Here is a 26738-nt window from a genome sequence, read left to right on the forward strand (position 1 = left end):
ATAATTAAATATTTCTTATTTTTAACTAACAAATTCAAAGATGTCGTATTTATCATAAAATTTCGAATTGTTAAAATAAAATTAATAATCCGTATACAAATAAAATCAAAGTGTAAAGTTTGGGCTATTATCGCTTTGGACTCGTAGTCAGTAAATTTATTGCATATGTATAAATATAGTTTTATCAAATTATTCGGAATGTATAAAATTATTTCATAGTATTATTTTCATTTATTCCGATTTATAATTCATACCGCTTATATGCCATTAATTTCATTTATTCGGAATGTATAAAATTATTTCATAGTATTTGCTCTACGACGGAATTTGTAGGATATTTATATTGGCGGAATTCTGAAGAAATATACTCCTTTGTACACTAACGAGTCCCACCATAACATGAATTTAAAAAAAAAGGCTGAATTAATGAGGTGGCACATCCTGGATTGAGTATTGTCTTCTGAATTAATAAAGATAAGATTCTACCTAAATAATCATACTAAAGTAACTTCCATCAATCACAATTTTTATATAATAAGGACATTACTGAGAATTTTTGGTGTATGATTTTGCAATGTTTTAATATAAAATCTGTGGAAATATAGATGTCATTCAAGCTACCAATCACATTGTGAGGAAGCCTAATACACGGATTGCTGACATGGACAAAGTTAGTTAGAGTTTGTGTTAGTTTATTAATCCTGTATATAAGTAGATAATTATCATACTTGTAATTAATACATTTGTAACAAACAAAATATCTCTAATAAAACCTCTCTTTAATTTACCTCTGTTTGTTAAAGCTCAAGCTCAAGCTCATACAACAATGGAGGTTAGGGTTGGTTTTACATGGTATCAGTCGCATCGGTTCTAATCCTTCGATCATTTTTTCGCTTCCGCAACGATTAATTCGTCCTCATTACCTCAAATTCTGGTACTAATTCTGCATAATTCAGTTGAATTTCAGAATTTCCTCTTCTTTATTTCTGCATAATTCATTCGAATTTCAGAAATTCGTCACATTTTCTTTACCTATTCTTCATCGCTTCTTTCGCAATTCGTCGTTTTAGGATTGTGATTACTGAATTGTTTACATCTCCTCTACTTGCTCAATTTTGATTGCACATTATTCATCATGCCGAATTCTGTGAATTCTGGTAATTCTGAGAATCCTCCTGCTTATGCTGTTTATGGTGATCCGCTTTACATTACAACTCATGATCAGATCACAAATAGTCTTGTTGATAATCTTTTCAATGGACATGATTTCATGAATTGGAAGAGAGAAATCATGCTTGCTTTAATGTCGAAAAACAAGGACGGTTTCATAACCGGCACTTGTCCTAAGCCTCCTCTGACTAATAAAAAGTATGAACACTGGAAACGTGTTGACATTCTTGTAATACAATGGATTCTGCATTCCATTGAGAAAACTCTGCGTGAAAACTTCAAATATGTTACTTCTGCTAAGCAACTTTGGGGCGAACTAGTTGAATGCTATGGTCAGATTAATAGCCTTGAGTTGTATCAGTTGAAGAAGGATTTAGGTGCAATTTCTCAGGATAACTCTATTGTGGTTGAGTATTATACTCGTCTGAAGAAGACCTGGGAAGAGATTGACGCCCTTGATCCTATTCCACAATAATGCACATGTGGTGCTATGAATTCCTGCACTTGTGTGCTTCTGAAACGACTGTTTGATAGGGAAATACAGTCCAAGTTGTTGCAATTACTTATGGGATTGAATTCCAGTTTTGAGAATGTTAAGAGCAACGTTCGTACTATGGAGCCTATGCCTACTATCAACAAGGTTTTAGGTCTTCTTCAAAAGGTTGAAAAACAAAATTCTATTAGTGATACTCTTGGTACAATGAATGAGGCAAATGCTTATGCTAGCATTAAGCAACCTTTCACCCCACTTGAGGCTTCCTCAAAAAGATTGAAGTTGGATACAGAAGATAAGCCAATCAAGATCTGCACACACTGCAAAAATAAGGGACATGATGTCACAGAATGCTATCAACTGCAGACTTGCACCTTCTGTGGTGTTTTTGGACATGTGGAGCGTCAATGTTATCAGGCAAGAGGACTTGGCTGAGGCAGATCTCAAGGTAGTTATGGTACTCAGGGTGGTTATGGTGCACAAGGACGATATGGAAGAGGCAGAGGTCGTTCTAACAGTTATCATAAAAAGGGTAACAATGTGTATAAAAGGACTGCAGCAAACAATGCAGATGCTATGAGGTTTGACACAACAGAATGTGATCAACAACACCATTTGATGACAGTGAGCATGAATACTACAATACTGACCCTGCTTATAATCAAGCCCAATCAGATCAACATGGTGAACAGGATTTTGGGACAGATGCCCTTGTTGACAAGGTGGTTCAGAAGGTTATAAGGGCACTGGCTGACAACACAGCTCATTCTAATGCTTCTTACAGTTTACCATCTACCAGCTTTGCAGGTATAACATCTGCTTTCACCCTTTTAATTCCAAATAAGGTACATTCTGATACTTGGATAGTTGATTTAGGAGCTTCTGATCACATGACTTCTTGTATGTCCTTAGTTCATAATGTTAGAAGTCTAAAGCAACCAATTCTAGTAGGTTTACCTGATGGTAGTACTAAATTGGTACATAAAATTGGCACAGTCTGTTGGAGCTTGTGTCCTCCACAAATTAGTGTGATAACATTTGTAAATCTCTTAAAGGTTCACAAGGGTATACTTCGTATTTAATCAGTTGATTAACGATTACCTAATAACAGTTGGCTTGCTAGAAAGTTTGACGTTATTATCATATAGATGGCGGTGATCAACTGGTCCCTAAAGGACACACCTAAAGGACGTGTTTGGGAGATGTGGTTATGGAAATGTAATCACATTGATGCCTTATATGACTAAACAGTTAGTCAATGTGTTGATGAGACGATTATTTAATGCCAATTAAATAATATTAGCTGAGACGAATTAACTGTCAATTCGTAAATTGAATATAATATGTTACATTTAATTAATGTATATAATGTTAAGCTTGGACGAATTAATATGTTAATTCGTAATTAAATGTAATCGGTTATATTTAATCAACAAGATGAATGTGTCATAGTGGTAATAGTAAGGGTACTCAAACCAAGAGGTTATGGGATCGATCCTCACTAAATGACAATTTATAAATAATACATTTTATACATTTTGCATACTACGAAAATAACAATTTTAGGGTTTCGAAAAAAAAAAAAAAAAGTAGGGGGGCACACGGCTGAAATTTTTTTTTTATGCCGAATTGTTTTTTTTTTTTGCAGCCGCTTTTGTTCTTCTTTTGTTGTTTTGATTCCATTTGATTTATTAATATTATTGTTTTAATAGGTTAAAATGATAATATAATGAATTTTTAGATGTGTTGATTTAATAAAATTTAAATTGATATGTAAATGGAATTGCTTAGTTTTATTGATGATAAATTGTTTTTTTGCTATATTGTTTTTGGCATAAATGGTTCTAAATTGTTGTTTAGAATCATGTTTCATAAATTTACATGTTTAAATTATAAGATGAATATGCCAATCTTGTTAATAGCAACAATAAGCGATTTTGTTCATCAATAATCATGTTTTTGATTATTTAGGGCATAATGCCGATTTTAAAAATTTGGGACGGCTGTTTTAATTTTTTTTAGCCGTGGAAAAAAAAAATTCTGTTTCTGTTTCTGTTCACGTATGGACAGAATTAAAAAAAAAAACCGGGCTGTTTTAATTATGCCGAGAGTTTTTCATTAAAAAAAAAAATTTTGTTTTTTGGAATGCCAAGACCAAAAATTAAAAAAAAATGTTGTTTTCGTTTTTTTTTGTTTTGTTTTGGCCTAGAATGATTATACATTAAATTTGCAATGTATGATAAATAATTGTGAAGCAGTTCATAATTCTTAGATACCTAATTATTTTAAAGCAGTTTAAAATATTGATCGATTAAATTCATATTACTAGTTTAAGATGAATTAAGATTAAAATTATTGTGATTAATTGAAGAATTGTCATTTAATTTGATCATTTAAATAGGTGGTTTGGATAAAATTAATCTACATAATTAAAGAATTATGTCTTGCATGTTTAATTTTTTTTTTAGTTGATGCTTTTTATTATAGTTGAATGAATCGTTGAATGGTTTTATTTACGTATTTTTGCAGTCGGTTGTAACTTGTAACACTTAGTGTGGCCTTAGTCAAATTATGTTTTCGTAATGATGGGAACATAATTTTTAAAGTAATTTGAGATCTCGTATCTCCGTTTTGGTTTTCTTTATTTATTACGGTTTTGAAATTAGAATGTAAATAGGTTTATTATGTAATTTTAAATTGTAATTTTTGAGAAGACTAAAAATGAAGATTAGAGCTCACTCCCGCTACATGGATCAAGATGGAACATCAAGACAAGCTTCTCGGGTCCATGGATGGATTCCAAAGTTGTATTTATCTTCATTTTGATAGGATAGGCCACACTAGGACTTTATTTTGTTTTACGTTTTACCGTTCTTATTGCTTTTCATTCACATGCTAGTTAATGCATCATATTCCGCCAAAAACCAAACCACCTACTAAAATGCATGAAAATTGACACATATAGGTTGTATGTTAGTTTTTATAGACATACAGATGTCACATGTTTATTAAGCCATCATCTTAGTTTATTCATTCACGCATGCTAGATATTAGTTCACTTAAAATGAATTAAAACAAAGTTGATGGGATCTTCCTCTAAAACGGAAATTGAGATTAGTCTTTATAAGTGCAAACAACTATGAATCCCTTCTTCGTCGGTAGGCATAATATGACTCCTTCTACGTTGGGTAAGTAGTTTGTGTTGACTTAGTTTATCTCAACATTATAGTCCGAAGAGTTTCTCGTGATTATGATGGACTAAAGATAGAATTTACAGAAATTTATCGACCAAGAATTCTAACCGTAGAATTAGCTAAAAGGTTGGCTTATCAATTTACAGATAATTGAGTCTTGGGATCATTTATATAATTCTTGAGGAAGGTCAATTGTATAAATGCTTGAGTCTTCGCGTTATGACATTAGATCATTAGACTTAAATTAAAATCGATGCACATGCTTATTATTTATTCTTCTTTTCGCAGTGTAGAACACGTTTATATTACTGTTACAATTAATGGCTGGAAATAACGAAATCCCAATGCCTAGTGCCACACTTGGACGCGAGTCCTGGCTGACGGTTTTTATGGACAACATGAATCAGTACACGCGACTGAAGAATGATGGGTCTGTTGGAGCCGGTGTCCTCCAGTTAGTGCGGATAACATTATTGCACGTACACGTGTACGGACAAGTGGGAGCTTGTTGGGGCTGGTGTCCTCCACAGTTGGTGCAATGACATATAAATCTCTAAAAGGATCAAAGGGTATACTTTTGTATTTTTATCAGTTGGTCCACGTTTATCAATAACGGTTGGCTTGCTAGATAAGTTTGACGTTATTGTCATACAGATGGCGGTGATCAACTGGTCCCTAAAAGTCACACCTATAGGACACGTTTGAGAGATGTGACGATATGAAAATACAGTCATATTGATGCCTAATATGACTAAGCGGTTAGTCGGAGTTATTGACTAATAATTAGTCAAACGCGTTGTAGAGATATTTATTTAATACGGATTAAATAATACTGGCTAAGGTGAATTAAGCGGTTAATTCGCAAATTGAATATAAACGGTTATATTTAATTAATGTATATTGAGTTGATTAATTATACAATATTGTCATTGTCGGACAAGTATTAACATGTCGACTGATTCATGTTATTAGTCGATATTTTAATATCCGATAACGGATGACGATTTATAACTAAAACCCGTCATATACATTTAGCAAAACGAGTCGGACCACGAGTTAAATAAGGAGAAAGTGGAAAGCCCACTCCCTCCCCTAGCACACGGTTGGCCGAGTGAAACAAAAGGAGAGTCCTTCTCTCCTTTTGACCTAATCTTTTTCATTTGAAGAAAAATTAGGGTTTTGGAGCATTTTTCTCTAAAATTCTAGATCTCACATCAGAAAACTCAAAAAAGCTCTCTCAATATTGCAAGGCAATCAGAGAGCAATTTCTAGCACAAGGGGCATAGTCTCAGATGATCTTGGGTGCAACAATTAGGAGGAAATCTACATTGATTTCTGTTCTTAGGCCGATTTGCATAGGACCCGAGGTTGATTCTTATTCTTTTATCGTTTCTCTTGTTTTTCGTTTATGACAATTAATCACATGATAAATTACGTTATAGTCCTTAATTTTAAGGGGTTTTATACGGATATTACCCTTCAAGTGGTATCAGAGCGAGGCCACGTATATTTTTCATTGTGATTTTCATAAAACGATTTGAATCGATATTTTTTTTTGTCTTGAAAACTGTGACATGTATGCTCACGGCTGATCAGTCGATCGAGGACTTTTGTGTCTCGATCGATTGGTTTTATTTTTCGATTTGTTTTTGCATATTGTTGTTATAAACGATTATTATAGCAATATGTTTAAGGTTTTGTCAATTGAAGTTTTAATTTAATACGGATTAGATCAAAATTGCAATTGGTTTTTTTTTGTCAAATTGTTGTTCTTGAGTGCCGCGCTGAAAAAGAAAAAAAAAATTCGTGTTTTTTTTTTATTTTCCGGCCCTAAAATGTAAATAATACGGATTTTGTGCACTCGCTTGATTGTGAAACGGTTCACACACGTACCATTTAGTTATTTTAAAGCGGTTTAAAGTAACGGATTGTAATGGATTAAAATTAAGTTGATAAAAGCGGTTTTGTCATATAATTTTAAGCGTTAAAAGGTGGTTTGGATAAATTTAACATAATTACGGAATTATGTCACGAATAAATTTTTGTTTTAGTTGATGCATCTTTTATTTATCGTTACTTTTGAATGCCATGAATGTTTTTATTACGTAATTAATTTTACAAACGGTTGTAACTTAGTGTGGCCTTAGTAGAACGTGTTACCGTAATGATGAAACACGGTCTTGGTTGTATTTTGAGTTCTCGCATCTCCGTTTTGGATTTTTCCTTGTAATTACAGTTTTAATTTAGAATGTAAATAGGTTTATATTTTGTAAATTTTAAATTGTAATATTGAGAAGACCAAAGATGGAGATCGGATGCTCACTCCCGCTGCATGGATCAAGATGGAACATCAAGACAAACTTCTCGGATCCAACGGTGGATTCCAAAGTTGTATTATGTTCATTTTGCTAGGATAGGCCACACTAGGACTTTTATTTACGTTTTGTTTTTTTATGTTTTTCATCATAACGATAGTTTGCATTATTTTCCGCCTAAAACCAAACCACCTAATATTTGCATGAAAACTGACTCATATAGAGGTTACGCGTTAGTTTTCTATGACATACAGATGTCACACGGTCTTAATAAGCCATCACCTAAGTTAATTCATTCACGTAATGCTAGATTTTCGTTCACTTAAAATGATTGAAAACTAAGTTGATGGGATCTTCCTCGTATAACCAAAAATTGAGAATAGTCTTTATAGGTCAAACTCCAATGAATCCCTTCTTCGTCGGTAGGCATAATATGACCCCTTCTACGTCGGGTAAGTTGGAACTGATTGACCTATTTTATCTCAACACTGTGGTCACTCGTACGATCCTGTGATTATGGTGGACTACAGATAGGATTTACGGAAATCTATCGACCGAGAGTTCTAACGGTAGAACTAGCCAAACAGTTGGCTTATCAATTTACAGAAATTGAGTCTTGGGATCATTTGTATAATTCATGAGGTAGATCGATTATACAAGTGCAATGAGTCTACACGTTAAAATGAATTTTAATTAGACTTAAATCACCTCGATGAGTTGCTTATTTCGTTTTGTTTTTCTTTCTTTTTCAGTGTAGAACACGATCATTTAAACTGCTAATAACAAAATGGCTGGCCGTATGAACGACCCAATGCCAAGTGCCACATTGGACCGTGAGTCCTGGCTTCGGATCTTCATGAATCGGATGAATCGGTCTACTCGATCAAGAATGATGGATCAAACTTCGCGGATCGGGAGGCGGCATTACGGAATGCCGCCATTGCTGACGGGAAGCTCAAATATCGATAGAGCCCATCCCGCCAAACCCAGGCCCCACAGTGAGCTAACGAGATCGCCACGTATAGCGATTTCGTCATGGAAGCGGGTGCGATAAAGAACGTACTCATTTTTGCAATGGAATCCAATTTGCAGAAACGCTTCATAGCCCAAGGTGCAAACAAGATTTTCACCACGCTCACTAAGGAATTCTCGAAAGCACCGAGAATCGTGACCTATGAGCATACCCGTCGCTTCTTTGAGGCGAAACTCCAGAAGGGCCAACCGGTTAGCCCACACATTCTCAGCATGATTGAGAATGTCGAGAAACTGGAGGCACTTGATTGTAAGATCAGTGAGAACATCGTGATTGACCGCATGCTTCATTCACTCCGCGATGGTTTTGCGCTCTTTAGAGCCAATTACTATATGAATGATTTGAAGAAAAGTCCTCATGCACTACACTCCCTTCTCGTACAGACCGAGAAGGACATGAAATTTAGTGGGAGCCTGAAACAGGATGTTCTCGTTGTGTCAAACAAGGGCAAGGGTAAGGGCAAAGCTCAGGCAGACCTAGCAGTAGGTAAGCCGAAGTTTAAGAAGTCGGGATCGGGTAAGAGTGGGCCTGGTGAGTCGAGCACCTCACTAGGCGCGACAAAGAGCAAGACCGGTAACATGGAATGCCACCATTGCCACAAGATCGGGCATTGGAGGCGTACATGTCTGTATACCATGAGGACATAAAAGCGAGTCCCGTTACTCTGTTGGTATGTCTTCTTCTTCTTCTACTTTTATTCATATGATTGAGATTAACCACGCAAGTTACGAACTTGGGTACTAGATAATTGGTTGTGGTTCTCATCTACAATCATGTGCAGGGGCTCCGAAACATCGAACCCCTCGTAAAGGGTGAGGTGGACCTGCGTGTCGGGAATGGAGCACGAGTGGCTGCCGTCTCGAAGGGAACATATGTGATCCAGCTTCCTAGCGGATTTGAGTTATTTTTATATAACTGCTATTATGTACCCAGTTTATCTAAAAACATTATTTCGGTTTACGCACTTGACAAACTTGGTTTTTCATTTGTAATAGAGAATAATAGCTGCATTTTCTCATTACACGATATGATTTATGGCAAGGCAGTCTCCATGAATGGAATTTATGTTTTAGATCAGACCACCGAAATATTACACGTAATGAATAAGAAGTTAAAGGTTGGTGACAAAGATCAAACTTATCTATGGCACTGCCGTATGGGACACATTAATGAGAAACGCGTTAAACAGCTCATACATAATGGAGCTATCTCGGCCTTTGATTTTGAATCATTTGGCACGTGTGAATCATGTCTCATTGGTAAGATGACTCGAATTTCCTTCAAAGGTGTTGGAATGCGCGCTGCTGACCTATTAGGACTCATACATACGGATGTGTGTGGACCTATGTCAATCACCGCACGAGAAGGCTATAGGTATTTTATCACTTTCACGGATGATTTAAGTAGATATGGCTATGTCTACTTAATGAAGCATAAAAGTGAGTCCTTTGAGAAATTCAAAGAATACCGAGAATCGGGTCTGAACCAATGGGTAGAAAGATTAAAACACTACGATCAGACCGTGGTGGCGAGTATCTTTCACACAAGTTTGATCAACACCTTAAGGACTGTGGGATTGTCTTACGCTTAACTCCACCGAACACCTCAGTTGAATGGTGTGTCCGAACGGAGAAATCGAACACTACTTGATATGGTTCGATCCATGATGAGTCACACCGTATTGCCTGATTCATTGTGGGGTTATGCTCTTCTGTCAGCTGCTCTAATACTTAACCGAAGTCCGTCTAAAGCTGTTGACAAGACTCCATATGAACTATGGAAGGGAACGGTCCCTAACTTGTCCTTTATACAGGTTTGGGGCGGCGAGGCTTATGTCAAGTGGAGACACGAGGATAACCTCGGCCCGCGATCGGTCAAGACATACTTTATAGGTTATCCTAAAGGAACATTTGGTCATTACTTCTATTCGCCAACCGAACAACGTGTATTTGTTGCGGCTAGTGTGACATTCTTAGAGAAGGAGTTTCTCGAGAACGCGAAGAGTAATAGAACCTTCGAGTGTCGGAGATTCCGAACCAAATCTTTGAGCAACCATTGGAGGAACCAGTTCCTTCAATCCCGGCTGCGGTTAGTATTCCTGAGGAACCTAGGAGGTCGGGAAGAGTCTCTATTCCTCCGGACAGATACATAGGTATGGTCGAGGAACATGACATAGATAACATTCTGCTCTTAACGAGTAGTGAAACCCCAAACATATAAAGGTGCCATGACTAGTTCCGACTTAAAGCTATGGCTTGAGGCCATGCAATCCGAGATGGACTCCATGTATGAGAACAACGTATGGGATCTTGTTGACTTGCCTGCTAAGGTTCGTCCCCTTCAATGCAAATGGCTTTACAAGATAAAGCATTATGTGGAAGGTCAACAAGATATCTATAAAGCACGATTAGTTGCTAAAGGTTTCACCCAAGTGCCAGGTTTGCACTACGATGAAATTTTTGCACCCGTAGTCATGCTGCGTTCCATTCGGATTATCTTTGCGATTGCCGCTTTTCATGACTATGAAATTTGGCAGATGGATGTGAAAACCGCCTTCTTAAATGGTTATTTGGAGGAAGAGTTGTACATGGTACAACCCGAAGGTTTCATCGATCCTAGACATCCTAAGAAAGTATGCAAGCTTAAGCGTTCCATTTATGGACTTAAGCAAGCTTCTCGGAGTTGGAATCATCGTTTTGACCAAGTGATAAAAGAAAATGGATTTACTCGATCGGTCGAGGAACCATGTCTATATATCAAGTCGAGTGGGAGCAAGATTGTCTTCCTAATATTGTATGTCGATGACATACTCCTGATTGGGAATGACATACCTCTCTTAACTTCGGTAAAAGTATGGTTGAAGAACCATTTCCAGATGAAAGATCTGGGTGAGGCACAAAGAATTTTGGGCATCCGTATCTATCGAGATAGATCACGTCGGATGTTATCTCTCAGTCAGGAGTCTTATATAGACAAGATTCTAGAGAGATTCAGCATGACTAACTCCAAAAAGGGGTTTCTTCCTATGGCTCCAGGGGTGCATTTGAGCAAGTCTCAAGCACCAAAGACACCGAAAGAGATAGAGCGCATGACCTGGATTCCTTATGCTTCGGCAATAGGATCAATCATGTATGCCATGATATGCACACGTCCGGACGTGGCATATGCATTGAGTATGACAAGTCGATTCTAACAGCATCCAGGTGAATCTCATTGGATGGCTGTCAAGAACATTCTTAAGTACCTACGGAGGACTAAAGATTGGGCATTGACTTATGGAGGCGATCAAAAGCTATGCGCAACCGGTTCTGCAGATGCTAGCTTCCAAACGGATCGAGATGACTCGAAATCTCGGTCTGGATTCGTTTTTACTCTTAGTGGCGCTATTTGATCACCGGAAGAGTTCCAAACAAAGTGTTACAAAGAGATTCTACGACGAGTCCGAGTACTATGCCGCGTCTGTCGGCAAAGGAAGCGATATGGATGCGTCAATTCTTACAAGGACTATCTGTAGTGCCTAGTTCGAATGACCCGATCACCATCTATTGCGACAATAGAGGTGCCATCTTCCAGGCTAAGGAGCCTAAGTCTATCAACAAGTCTAGACACGTACAACAGAAAGCTCATCTAATCCGAGATTACGTGGAGCAAAAGGAGGTAGTGATAGAAAAGATTGCTCTGAGATGATAATATAGCAGATCCTCTCACTAAACCATTACGACAAGATAAGCATGAAGGGCATGTTATTTCCATGGGAATTAAACGTGTTCCTGAGTTGTAGTACTCTTTTATGGATTAGATTCTTTTTCTCGTGTACTCTATACGACATCATCGTTTTGATATTTATATATTTTGTTTTTCATGTGGAGTTGTACGACTATCTTGAACACCACAAAGTGAACTGAACAAACATTATATTTTTGGTCCTTAATTGCCCAAGTGAGCTGATAACTCTAGCAATTATTTTGTGACGCTGGTTGATGGTGGGTTCAACGAGCCATAAGTCAAACGGTTGACTGACCAATCATAGAGGCGAGTTATACGGATATCTCGTAGGACACAATTGTGACAACGACGTGGAGTCCTAAATGTTTTATAACATTCGGTGCCAGGTCGTGGATAGGACCTCCATGGTGATCCTAAGAGTCGATTCTTTTGACTATCGACTGTCTCTTGAGATTAAGGCAGATTTTGGGTGACTTTGGTTTCTTTCTCACGGTCATCCGTAACAGGGGGCCAAGTAGATTTTTTCTGGGTCATTTCATGCTGTGCTTAGATCGGTAGGAGTCAAGTTGAAGGAAATATTCAGCCTTTATCAGGTACTCGATATTTCTCAGGGCCACTCGAGGATTTGTAACTGAAATGCATGGCCATGCTCGAATACAGATTCGTTTTATCAGTTAAGTTACTCTCTAGTCGGGGAAACCACTCTTGATACAGATCGATTGTAAAATACGACCTTTGCGGATACGGATCTGCAAATTGTTTTACATTGAGTGGGAGAAATTTTAAATGGATATGAGAATCGGTTATCGCACATACACCTGTACGGACAAGTGGGAGTTTGTTGGAGCCGGTGTCCTCCAGTTAGTGCGGATAACGTTATTGCACGTAGACTTGTATGCACAAGTGGGAGCTTGTTGGGGCTGGTGTCCTCCACAGTTAGTGCAATGACATATAAATCTCTAAAAGGATCAAAGGGTATACTTTTGTATTTTTATCAGTTGGTCCACGTTTATCAATAACGGTTGGCTTGCTAGATAAGTTTGACGTTATTGTCATACAGATGGCGGTGATCAACTGGTCCCTAAAAGTCACACCTATAGGACACGTTTGAGAGATGTGACGGTATGAAAATACAGTCATATTGATGCCTAATATGACTAAGCGGTTAGTCGGAGTTATTGACTAATAATTAGTCAAACGCGATGTTGAGATATTTATTTAATAGGGATTAAATAATACTGGCTAAGGTGAATTAAGCGGTTAATTCGCAAATTGAATATAAACGGTTATATTTAATTAATGTATATTGAGTTGATTAATTATACAATATTGTCATTGTCGGACAAGTATTAACATGTCGACTGATTCATGTTATTAGTCGATATTTTAATATCCGATAACGGATGACGATTTATAATTAAAACCCGTCATATACATTTAGCAAAACGAGTCGGACCACGAGTTAAATAAGGAGAAAGTGGAAAGCCCACTCCCTCCCCTAGCACACGGTTGGCCGAGTGAAACAAAAGGAGAGTCCTTCTCTCCTTTTGACCTAATCTTTTTCATTTGAAGAAAAATTAGGGTTTTGGAGTATTTTTTCTCTAAAATTCTAGATCTCACATCAGAAAACTCAAAAAAGCTCTCTCAATATTGCAAGGCAATCAGAGAGCAATTTCTAGCACAAGGGGCATAGTCTCAGACGATCTTGGGTGCAACAATTAGGAGGAAATCTACATTGATTTCTGTTCTTAGGCCGATTTGCATAGTACCCGAGGTTGATTCTTATTCTTTTATCGTTTCTCTTGTTTTTTGTTTATGACAATTAATCACATGATAAATTACGTTATAGTACTTAACTGAGCCAATACCGGTTAACCCAGGCCCCAATGCGGGAGTTAACAAGTCACTTGCTTATAGTGATTTCGTTATGGAAGCGGGTGCGATAAAGAACGTACTCATCTTTGCAATGGAAACCAATTTGCAGAGACGCTTCATTGCCCAAGGTGCGAACAAGATTTTCACCACGCTCACTAACGAGTTCTCAAAAGCACCGAGGATCGTTACTTATAAGCATACCTGTCGCTTCTTTGATGCGAAACTCCAAAAGGGCCAACCGGTTAGCCCACACATTCTTAACATGATTGAGAATGTCGAGAAATTGGAGGCACTTGATTGTAAAATCAGTGAGAGCATAGTCATTGACCGTATGCTTCATTCTCTTCACGATGGTTTTGCCCTTTTCAGGGCGAACTACTACATGAATGACTTGAAAAAGAGTCCTCATGAGCTACACTCCCTTCTCGTACAGACCGAGAAGGATATGAAATTGAGTGGGAGCATGAAGCAGGATGTTCTCACGATTTCCAACAAGGGTAAAGGTAAGGGCAGAGCTCCAGGCGACCTAACTGTAGGTAAGCCAAAATTCAAGAAGCCAGGAAACGGTAAGAGTGGGCCTGGTGAGACTAGTGGCTCACAGAGCAAGGCAAATAGCAAGGGCGGTGACATTGAGTGCCACCATTGTCACAAGACTGGACATTGGAGGAGGAACTGTCCCGTGTACCATGAGGACATTAAAGCAGGCCGCGTCGTTCCTGTTGGTATGTCATCTTATATTCATATGATTGAGATTAACCATGCAAGTTTTGGAACTTGGGTACTTGATACTGGTTGTGGTTCTCGTCTGTGTAATCATATGCAGGGCCTAAAGAACATCACACCTCTCGGAAAGGGTGATGTGGACCTGCGAGTTGGAAATGGACCACGAGTTGTTACAGTCTCCAAAGGAACATAAGTAATCCATCTCCCTAGTGGGTTTAAGTTATTTTTAAATAACTGTTACTATGTACCTAGTTTATCTAACATCATTTCTGTTTCCGTACTCGATAAAGACGGATTTTCAATTTTAATAAAGGATAATAGCTGTATTTTCTCTTTAAATGAAATAATTTATGGCAAAGCAGTTTCCATGAATGGAATTTACATCTTAGATCAAACCACGGCAGTATTACACGTGAATAATAAGAAATTAAAGGTTGGTGACAAAGATCAAACCTATCTATGGCATTGTCGAATGGGACACATAAATGAGAAACGCGTAAAGAAACTCGTCGATAATGAGACTATTCCCACATTCGAATTTTCTACATATGGCATGTGTGAATCATTTCTCATTGGCAAAATGACTCGGATTTTCTTCAAAGGTGTTGGAATGCGCGCTAGTGACCTATTAGGACTCATACATACTGATGTTTGTGGACCTATGTCAATTACCGCTAGAGATGGCTATAGATACTTTATCACTTTCACGGACGATTTGAGTAGACACGGATATGTCTACTTGATGAAGCATAAAAGTGAGTCCTTTGAGAAATTCAAGGAATACCAGAACAGGGTTGAGAACCAACTGGGTAGAAAGGTTAAAGCACTCCGTTCAGATCGGGGTGGCGAATATCTTTCAAATGAGTTTGATCAACACCTTAAAGACTGTGGAATCGTTTTGCAGTTAACTCCACCTGGAACACCTCAATTAAATGGTATGTCCGAACGGAGAAATTGAACCTTACTTGATATGGTTCGATCCATGATGAGTCACACGGTAGTGCCTGATTCATTATGGGGTTTTTGCTCTTTTGTCAGCTGCTCTTATACTTAACCGAAGTCTGACAAAAGCTGTCGACAAGACTCCATATAAAATGTGGAAGGGAACGGTCCCTAACTTGTCCTTTATTCGGGTTTGGGGCTGCGAGGCTTATGTCAAGTGGAGACACGAGGATAAGCTCGACCCGCGATCGGTCAAGACATACTTTATAGGTTATCCAAAAGGAATATTTGGTCATTACTTCTATTCGCCTACCGAACATCGAGTTTTTGTTGTGGCTAGTGCGACGTTCTTAGAGAAAGAATTTCTCGAGAACAAGACGAGTAATAGAACCTTCGAGCTGTCGGAGATTCCAGAACCAACAACCGAGGAACACATGGAGGAAGTTGTTCCTCCAACTGATGACACGGTTAATAGTCCTGAGGAACCTAGGAGGTCGGGTAAAGTCTCTAATCCTCCGAACAGATACATTGGTATGGTCGAGGAGAATGACGTTTTGCTCCTAGAGAGTAATGAACCCGCTACCTATAAAGGTGATATGGCCTGTTCCGACTCAAAGTTATGGCTTTAAGCCATGCAATCCGAGATGGACTCCATGTATGAGAATGACGTATGGGATCTTGTTGATTTACCTAATAAGGTAAAACCTCTACAGTGCAAATGGCTTTACAAAATAAAGCGTTCTGTAGACGCGCAACCAGATACCTATAAGGCACGACTAGTGGCAAAAGGTTTCACTCAAGTGCACGGATTGCATTATGATAAAATTTTTGAACCTGTAGTCATGCTACGTTCCATTCGGATAATTTTAGCGATTGCCGCATTTCATGACTATGAAATTTGGCAAATGGATGTGAAAACCGCCTTCTTAAACGGTTATTTGGAGGAAGAGTTGTACATGGTGCAACCCGAAGGTTTCATAGATCTTGAACATCCTAAGAAAGTATGCAAGCTTAAGCATTCCATTTATGGACTTAAGCAAGCTTCTCGGAGTTGGAATCATCGTTTCGACCAGGTGATAAAAGAGTATGGTTTCACTCGATCGGTCAAGGAACCATGCTTATATATCAAGTCGAGTGGGAGCAAGATTGTATTCTTGATATTGTATGTCGATGACATACTCTTGATTGGGAATGACATTCCTCTCCTATCTTCGGTTAAAGAATGGTTGAAGAACCATTTCCAGATGAAAGATCTGGGTGAGGCACAATGCATTTTGGGAATCTGTATCTGCCGAGATAGATCACGACGGACGTTATCACTTAGTCAGGAGTCTTATTTGGATAAGATTCTTGAGAAGTTCAGCATGACCAACTCCAAGAAGGGGAACCTTCCAATGATGTCCGGGATGCAGTTGAGCAAGTCTCAGTCACCCACGACGCCTGAAGGGATTGAGCGCATGAGTCGTGTTCCTTATGCGTCTGCAATAGGATCAATCATGTATGCTATGATATGCACACGTCGAGACGTGACATATGCATTGAGTATGACGAGTCGGTACCAAAAGAATTCAGGTGAAACACACTGGATAGCTGTTAAAAACATCCTCAAGTACCTACGGAGGACTAAGGATAGGGTATTGACTTATGGAGGCGATACTAAGCTATGCGCAACCGGTTACGCAGATGCTAGCTTCCAAACGGATCGAGATGATTCAAAATCTCAATCCGGGTTCGTCTTCACTCTTAATGGTGCTGCGGTCAGCAGGAAGAATTTCAAACAGGATGTTGTAGCTGATTCTACTACTGAATTATGATAAGCATGAAGGGCACGTTATCCCCATGGGAATTAAACGTGTTCCTGAGTTGTAATAGTTGATTATGAATTTTATACATTATCTTTTTCATATACTATTTATAACTTCATCGTTTTAATATAATATTTTGTTTTTCATGTGGATTGTACTGACAACTTTGAACGCCACAAAGTGAACTGAATTACATTATATTTGTTTGGTCCGTAATCGCCTTAATGAGCTGATAACTCTGGCTATTATATTGTGCAGTCGATTGATGGTGGGTTCAACGAGCCATAAGTCAAACGGTTGACTGATCGATCACAGATGCGAGATTATAACGATACCTCGTAGGACAAATTTTTGTGACAACGTAATGGAGTCCTAAATGTTTAAAAATATTTGGGGCCAGGTCGTGGATAGGACATCCATTGTGTTCCTAGAGTCGATTCTTTTTACTATCGACTGTCTCTTGAGATTAAGGCAGTTTTTGGGTGACTTTGGTTTCTTTCTCACGGTCTGCCGTGAATCGGAGGCTAAGTAGATTTTTTCTGGGTCATTTCATACCGTGCTTACATCTGCAGGATTCGAGTTGAGGAAAATATCCAACCCTTATCAGGTATAGTTATTTCTCAGGGCCACTCGAGGAGTTGTAACTGAAATGCATGGCCATGCTCGAATGATGATTCGTTTATCAGTTAAGTTACTCTCTAGTCGGGGAAACCACTCTTGATAAAGATCGCTTGTAAAATACGACCTTTGTGAATACGGATTTGCAAATTGTTTTACATTGAGTGGGAGAAATTTTAGGATATGAGAATCGGTTATCGCACATACACTTGTGAGGACAAGTGGGAGTTTGTAGGAGCTTGTGTCCTCCACAAATTAGTGTGATAGCATTTGTAAATCTCTTAAAGGTTCAGAAGGGTATACTTCGTATTTAATCAATTGATTAACGATTACCTATTAACAGTTGGCTTGCTAGAAAGTTTGACGTTATTATCATACAGATGGCGGTGATCAATTGGACCCTAAAGGTCACACCTAAAGGATGTGTTTGGGAGATGTGGTTATGGAAATGTAATCACATTGATGCCTTATATGACTAAACAGTTAGTCAATGTGTTGATGAGACGATTATTTAATGCCGATTAAATAATATTAGCTGAGACGAATTAACTGTCAATTCGTAAATTGAATATAATATGTTATATTTAATTAATGTATATAATGTTAAGCTTGGACGAATTAATATGTTAATTCGTAATTAAATGTAATCGGTTATATTTAATCAACAAGATGAATGTGTCATAGTGGTAATAGTAAGGGTACTCAAACCAAGAGGTTATGGGATCGATCCTCACTAAATGACAATTTATAAATAATACATTTTATACATTTTGCATACTACCAAAATAAGAAGATTTAATCTCCTTATTTTGGGTAAGTACAAAAACCGAAAAAAGAGAAATTTATTCTCTTAATTTCGGAAATATGGGCCGAAAAAAGGAAAAGAAAAATCTACCCTATTCTCTCCTTATACCCGGTTTTATAAAGGGGAGAAGGTGATTTTTTCTTAACCTAATTCTTTTTCCCATTCTTGCCTCTCATCTAAAAAAACACAAAAAACAAAAACCCTAATTAATTTACTGAAATTTGGGGATCGATTCTAGCAACAAGTTAAGGGCATTTCTCATATTGTCTTGGGTGCAACTAATAGGCGAATATCATTGCGATATTGTTCTTAGGCCGAATTTGCTACGACCGAAGGTTGATTCTTCATCTCTTTACCTTTTTGTTTATGCAATTTAATTTTATGACTAGCATTGATCATGATATATTCGTTATAGTCCTTAAATTTAAAGGGATGCATACAGATAAATCTCACACAGTCTACTTGACTAATTACATAACTTTACATAATGTCTTGATCATACCTAAATTCAAACAAAATCTCTTGTCAATAGGAAGGTTATTACAACACACTGGCCTGAAGCTCATTTTTCATTTTCATGAGTGTTGGTTTCAGGACCCTTTAAGTAAGTTGAATATTGCCATGGCAAAGAGGAGTGAAAATCTCTATCTAATAAGGAGTCAGTTGCAGACATGAAGATCATCTAGCCTTTGCAACTATTTTAGTACACCTAGAACTGTTATACACAGACAAGTATTGAATGTAATAGCTTGTAATACTAATAAATGTACTCAAGACACTGATGTAATGCTGCTGCATCAAAGACTTGGGCATAGCTCATTTGATAAAATGAGACATTTACCTGATTTGAGTTTTTCTGTTGATTCTAAGTTTCATTGTGAAGTTTGTATTATGTCAAAGCATCATAAACTCCCTTTTCCTGTTAGTAAATCCCATGCAAAGACCTGTTTTTCCTTGATCAACTTAGATGTTTGGGGACCATATAGGGTAAAAGCTTTGTCTGGTGCTACTTCATTCTTAACTATTCTAGATGACTATAGTGAGACAGCATGGACTTTCTTGATTCAATCTAAAGATCAGGTACCATATCTCATCAAGGATTTTTTAGCCCATGTGGAGAATCAGTTTAATGCCAAGGTTCAGATTATTAGAACAGACCATGGTACAGAATTTCTGCAGGGGCCTTGCAGAGAAATGTTCAATCAGAAGGGTATATAACATCAAAAATCTGTTGTTGGGAGAACTCAACAGAATGGTCATTGTTTGGGCTAAAAATAGCACAACAAAGAAGGCCCACCTAATAAAATAAAGGCTATGGAAGAAGTGATAAGGAGGAAGGAAGCCCGCGGTTGGAGAAAGGGGAAACGGGCTCAAGGGAGATCAGGAGCCCATCGTAGAAGGCGTCCGGATTAAGGAAAGAGGTATCAGGGAGAAGTTAGGGAGAAGTTAGGGAGATCAGGGAGAATTGGGAAGGGAGTCCGGGTTTGGAAAGAGTCTTTATGGAAATTATATTCCCTTTCCATATTCGAGGTAGGACATATCTAGGGTTCTTACCCTATAAATAGGCAAATGATCAAATCAAGAAAGGATCCATTGAACGTCTGCATTCATACATCAACATTCAAGATTACATCTCGACATATAACATACGTTCGTCCAAGATCTTGCAGGCCTGACACCTAGGGCCAGCAGGATTAGCTTTGTGCCATAATTGTAATCATCCTCCTATTCATATAGTTCAATACTTTGCAGGGTACTGTCCCTCCCGCGGTTGTTCCCACATCGGATTTTTCGCGTCACCAAATCTCACGTGTTAATTTATATTACGCACTTTATTTTTCTATTTACTTATTGACATACGAACGATCGAACATCCAACCAACGAGTAAGACTACATTGACCCTAATTAATCGACTTGGGTAAAAATACCTAAACAGTTTGGCGCCCACCGTGGGACATTGTGGTCGTCAATCGTTGATATTCTAGATATACAGTGGAAAAGAAAGCATCTGAAGCCGTGTCAGGGAGCAGGCAACCATCGCCACCGCCACTATCTACTCAAAATCCAACATCAGCAGTGGCCACGCAGGCCCCCGGACACACCTCAAGAATCATACCGACAACAAAAACCTCTTTACCTCCCAAAGCCCCTGCTGTCGCGGCCCAAGCCAGATCAGATAAGGGAACAACAAGTTCATGCCTCCCTCCGCCACCTAGTCCCACACAAATCTTGCTCACCGGCGTGGAAAATCTTCAAAAAGCTATGGAGAACATGAGAGTGTTGGGGCTGGTGTCCTCTACAGTTAGTGCAATAACATTTAAATCTCTAAAAGGATCAAAGGGTATACTTTTGTATTATTATCAATTGGTCCACGTTTATCAATAACGGTTGGCTTGCTAGATAAGTTTGACGTTATTGTCATACTGATGGCGGTGATCAACTGGTCCCTAAAAGTCACACCTATAGGATACGTTTGAGAGATGTGACGGTATGAAAATACAGTCATGTTGATGCCTAAGTTGACTAAGCAGTTAGTCGGAGTTATTGACTAATAATTAGTCAAACGCGATTTTGAGATAATTATTTAATACGTATTAAATAATAATGGCTAAGACGAATTAAGCGGTTAATTCGTAAATTGAATATAAACGATTATATTTAATTGATGTATATTGAATTAATTATACAATATTGTCTTTGTCGGACATGTATTAATATATCGACTGAATCATGTTACTAGTTGATATTTTAATAACCGATAACCGATGACGATTTATAATAAAATCCCGTCATATACATTTAGCGAAAATCGAATCGGACCATGAGTTAAAAAATAAGGAGAAAGTGAAAGCCCACTCTCTCCCATTTGAAACCCACGGCCGAAACAACAAAAGGGGAGCTTCTCTCCTTTTGTGATCTAATCATCTCATTTGCAAAGAAATTAGGGTTTCGGGGCAATTTTCTCTGAAATTCTAGATCTCACATCGTAAAAACCTCACAACAACTCTCTCAATATTGCAAGTCAATTAGAGAGTATTTCTAGCACAAGGGGCATAGTCTCAGACGGTCTTGGGTGCAACGATTAGGAGGAAATCTACTTTGATTTCTGTTCTTAGGCCGAATTTCAAAGGACCCGAGGTTGATTCTTGTTCTTTATCGTTTCTCTATTGTTTTTCGTTTATGACCATAAATCGCATGTTAAATTTACGTTATAGTCCTAAAATTTAAGGGTTTTATACGGATATTACTCCACAAGTGGTATCAGAACGAGACCACGTAAATTTTTCTTTGTGATTTTCTTTAAACGAATTGAATCGATAATTTTTTTTGCATAAAAAAAAACCGTGCGGCTGTTTTTTGTCTCGGCAGATTTTTTTTGTTTTGCACGGCCTGTTTTTTTGTGCTTTGGAAACCGTGCCTTTTGGCTTACGTCTGATCAGACGGTTGATGATTTGTTTTGTTTTCGATTTGTTCTTTGCATATTGTTTTTGTAATCAATATTCACTGCAATATGTTAAAGTTTTATCAATTGTAGTTTTGTTTTCATACGGATTATGTTCAAATTGCAATTGGTTTTGTCAAATCGTTTTTTTGTTTGGTTGATGTTGCTCACGGTTTTGGCAGCTTATTTTTTTTCGTGTATTGCTCTCGGCAATGAGCTGATTTATAAAAAAAAAAAAAAAAATGGTCCAGTCGTGACATAAAGAGAGAAAAAAAATGAATTTTTCGTGTTTTTATTTTTTTTTTCTCTCGGCCATAATGTGCATAATACGGATTTTGTGCAGTCGCTTGATAGTGAAACGGTTCACTCAAGTACCATTCAGTTATTTTAAAGCGATTTAAAGTAACGGATTATCATGGATTAAAATTAAGTTGATTAAAGCGGTTCTGTCACATAATTTTAATCATTAAAGGTGGTTTGGATAAATTTAACATAATTACGGAATTATGTCACGAATAAATTTTTTTAGTTGATGCATTTTTATTTATCGTTATTTTGAATGCCTTGAATGTTTTAATTACGTATTTAATTTTTACAAACGGTTGTAACTTAGTGTGGCCTTAGTAGAGCGTGTTACCGTAATGATGGAACACGGTCTTGGTTGTATTTTGAGATATCGCATCTCCATTTTGATTTTTCCTTGTAATTACAGTTTTAATTTAGAATGTAAATAGGTTTATTTTTGTAAATTTTAATTGTAATTTTGAGAAGACCAAATATGGAGATCGGATGCTCACTCCCGCTGCATGGACAAAGATGGAACATCAAGACAAGCTTCTCGGGTCCAACGGTGGATTCCAAAGTTGTATTATGTTCTTTTTACTAGGATAGGCCACACTAGGAATTTTTATTTACGTTTTGCATTCTTTTATTTATTTTATCGTAACGATAGATTGCATCATATTCCGCCTAAAACCAAACCACCTAATAATTGTATGAAAACTGACTCATATAGAGGTCACGCGTTAGTTTTCTTTGATATACAGATATCACACGTTTTTATAAGCCATCACCTAAATTAATTCATTCACGCAATGCTAGTTTTTTCGTTCACTTAAAATAAATTAAAACTAAGTTGATGGGATCTTCCTCGTATAACCAAAAATTGAGAATAGTCTTTATAGGTCAAACTCCAATGAATCCCTTCTTCACAAGAGGCATAATATGACCCCTTCTACGTCGGGTAAGTTTGAACCGATTGACCTATTTTATCTCAACACTATGGTCACTGTGCGATCCCGTGATTATGGTGGACTATAGATAGGATTTACGGAAATCTATCGACCAAGAGTTCTAACGATAGAACTAGCTAAACAGTTGGCTTATCAATTTACGGAAATTGAGTCATGGGATCACTTGTATTATTCTTGAGGGAGATCAATTATGCAAGTGCAATGAGTCTACACGATTAAAGTGAATTTTAAATAGACTTAAATCACCTCGATGAGTTGCTTATTTCGTTTTGTTTATCCTTTCTTTTTCAGTGTAGATCACGATCATTTAAACTTCTAATAACAAAATGGCTGGCCGTGCTGACGACCCAATGCCAAAAGCCACATTGGACCGTGAGTCCTAGCTTCGGATCTTCATGAATCAGATGAATCGGTCTACTCGACTGAAGAATGATGGATCAAACTTCGCGGACTGGGAGGTGGCATTACGGAATGCCGCCGCTGCGACAGAAGCTCAAATATCCGACAGAGCCCATCCCGTCAAACCCAGGCCCCACGGTCCGAGCTAACGAGATCGCCAAGTATAACGATTTCGTCATGGAAGCGGGTGCGATTAAAAACGTACTCATTTTTGCAATGGAATCCAATTTGCAGAAACGCTTCATAGCCCAAGGTGCAAACAAGATTTTCACCACGCTCACTAAGGAATTCTCGAAAGCACCGAGAATCGTGACCTATGAGCATACCACTCGCTTCTTTGATGCGATAATCCAGAAGGGCCAACCGATTAGCCCACACATTCTCAGCATGATTGAGAATGTCGAGAGACTGGAGGCACTTGATTGTAAAATCAGCGAGAACATCGTGATTGACCGCATGCTTCATTCACTCCACGATGGTTTTGCGCTCTTTAGAGCGAATTACTATATGAATGACTTGAAGAAAAGTCCTCATGAACTACACTCCCTACTCGTACAGACCGAGAAGGATATGAAGTTTAGTGGGAGCTTGAAACAGGATGTTCTCGTTGTGTCAAACAAGGGCAAGGGTAAGGGCAAAGCTCAGGCAGACCTAGCGGTAGGCAAACCGAAGTTTAAGAAGTCGGGATCAGGTAAGAGTGGGCCTGGTGAGTCGAGCACCTCATCAGGCGCGACAAAGAGCAAGACCGAAAACATGGAATGCCATCACTGCCACAAGACTGGGCATTGGAGGCGTACATGTCCTGTTTACCATGAGGACATAAAAGCAGGTCGCGTTAAACCTGTTGGTATGTCTTCTTCCTCTTCTACTTTTATTCATATGATTGAGATTAACCACGCAAGTTACGGAACTTGGGTACTAGATACTGGTTGTGGTTCTCATCTGTGTAATCATGTGCAGGGGCTCCGAAACATCGAACCCCTCGTAAAGGGTGAGGTGGACCTGCGTGTCGGGAATGGAGCACGAGTGGCTGCCGTCTCGAGGGGAACATACGTGATCCAGCTTCCTAGCGGATTTGAGTTATTTTTATATAACTGCTATTATGTACCCAGTCTTTCTAAAAACATTATTTCAGTTTCTGCACTTGACAAACTTGGTTTTTCATTTGTAATAGAGAATAATACTTGCATTTTCTCATTACACGATATAATTTATGGCAAGGCAGTCTCCATGAATGATATTTATGTTTTAGATCAGACCACCGAAATATTACACGTAATGAATAAGAAGTTAAAGGTTGGTGACAAAGATCAAACGTATCTATGGCACTGCCGTATGGGACACATTAATGAGAAACACGTAAAATAGCTCATAAAGAATGGAGCTATCTCGGCCTTTGATTTTCAATCATTTGGCACGTGTGAATCATGTCTCATTGGTAAGATGACTCGAATTTCCTTCAAAGGTGTTGGAATATGCGCAGCTGACCTATTAGGACTCATACATACGGATGTGTGTGGACCTATGTCAATCACCGCACGAGAAGGCTATAGGTATTTCATCACTTTCACGGATGATTTAAGTAGATATGGCTATGTCTACTTAATGAGGCACAAAAGTGAATCCTTTGAGAAATTCAAGGAATACCATAATCGGGTACGAACCTCTTTGGGTAGAAAGATTAAAACACCGCGCTCGACCGTGGTGGCGAGTATCTTTCTCACGAGTTTGATCAACACCTCAAAGATCGTGGATTGCCTTGCGCTTAACTCCACCTGAACACCTCGGTTGAATGGTGTGTCCGAATCGAGAAATCGAACACTACTTGATATGGTTCGATCCATGATGAGTCACACCGTGTTGCCCACTCATTGTGGGGTTATGCTCTTTTTGTCACCGCTCTAATACTTAACCAAGTCCGTCTAAAGTCATTGACAAGACTCCATATGAACTATGGAAGGGAACGGTCCCCAACTTGTCCTTTATACGGGTTTGGGGCTGCGAGGCTTATGTCAAGTGGAGACACGAGGATAAGCTCGGCCCGCGATCGGCCAAGACATACTTTATAGGTTATCCTAAAGGAACGCTTGGTCATTACTTTTATTCGCCAACCGAACAACGTGTATTTGTTGCGGCAAGTGCGACATTCTTAGAGAAGGAATTTCTCGAGAATGCAAAGAGTAATAGAACCTTCGAACTGTCGGAGATTCCAGAACCAAATACCGAGCAACCATTGGAGGAACCAATTCCTTCAATCCCTACGCGTTAATATTCCCGAGGAACCTAGGAGGTCGGGAAGAGTCTCTATTCCTCCGGACAGATACATTGGTATGGTCGAGGAACATGACATAGATGACATTCTACTCTTAACGAGTAGTGAACCCGCAACCTATAAAGGTGCCATGACTAGTTCTGACTCAAAGCTATGGCTTGAGGCCATGCAATCCGAGATGGACTCCATGTATGAGAACAACGTATGGGATCTTGTTGACTTACCTGCTAAGGTTCATCCCCTTCAATGCAAATGGCTTTACAAGATAAAGCATTTTGTGGAAGGTCAACAAGATATCTATAAAGCACGACTAGTTGCCAAAGGTTTCACCCAAGTGCCAGGTTTGCACTACGATGAAATATTTGCACCCGTAGTCATGTTGCGTTCCATTCGGATTATCTTAGCGATTGCCGCTTTTCATGACTATGAAATTTGGCAGATGGATGTGAAAACCGCCTTCTTAAACGGTTATTTGGAGGAAGAGTTGTACATGGTACAACCCGAAGGTTTCATCGATCCTGAACATCCTAAGAAAGTATGCAAGCTTAAGCGTTCCATTTATGGACTTAAGCAAGCTTCTAGGAGTTGGAATCATCGTTTCGACCAAGTGATAAAAGAAAATGGATTTACTCGATCGGTCGAGGAACCATGTCTATATATCAAGTCGAGTGG

At 38.4% G+C, this 26738-nt stretch overlaps 1 protein-coding gene across 1 annotated transcript; it reads left to right on the forward strand.

The window, feature by feature from the left end:
- The first annotated feature begins 1660 nt into the window (after positions 1 to 1660).
- Positions 1661 to 19917, forward strand: LOC141632616 (uncharacterized). Its single transcript, XM_074445148.1, has 5 exons — positions 1661 to 2080; positions 2129 to 2244; positions 2289 to 2640; positions 19294 to 19357; positions 19448 to 19917. Exons 1-5 carry the CDS (start codon positions 1661 to 1663, stop codon positions 19915 to 19917), a joined length of 1422 nt encoding a protein of 473 aa, XP_074301249.1.
- The last annotated feature ends 6821 nt before the right edge of the window (positions 19918 to 26738 follow it).

Source organism: Silene latifolia, chromosome Y (assembly GCF_048544455.1).
Source record: "Silene latifolia isolate original U9 population chromosome Y, ASM4854445v1, whole genome shotgun sequence".
NCBI lineage: Eukaryota > Viridiplantae > Streptophyta > Magnoliopsida > Caryophyllales > Caryophyllaceae > Silene > Silene latifolia.

Coding starts and splice junctions, on each gene's coding strand:
- LOC141632616 (XM_074445148.1), top strand. CDS start 1,661: ATGAATTCCTGCACTTGTGTGCTTCTGAAACGACTGTTTGATAGGGAA. Junction 2,641..19,293: donor CTGATGGTAGTACTAAATTG/GTACATAAAATT, acceptor TGTTGGTTTCAG/GACCCTTTAAGTAAGTTGAA. Junction 19,358..19,447: donor AAATCTCTATCTAATAAGGA/GTCAGTTGCAGA, acceptor TGAATGTAATAG/CTTGTAATACTAATAAATGT.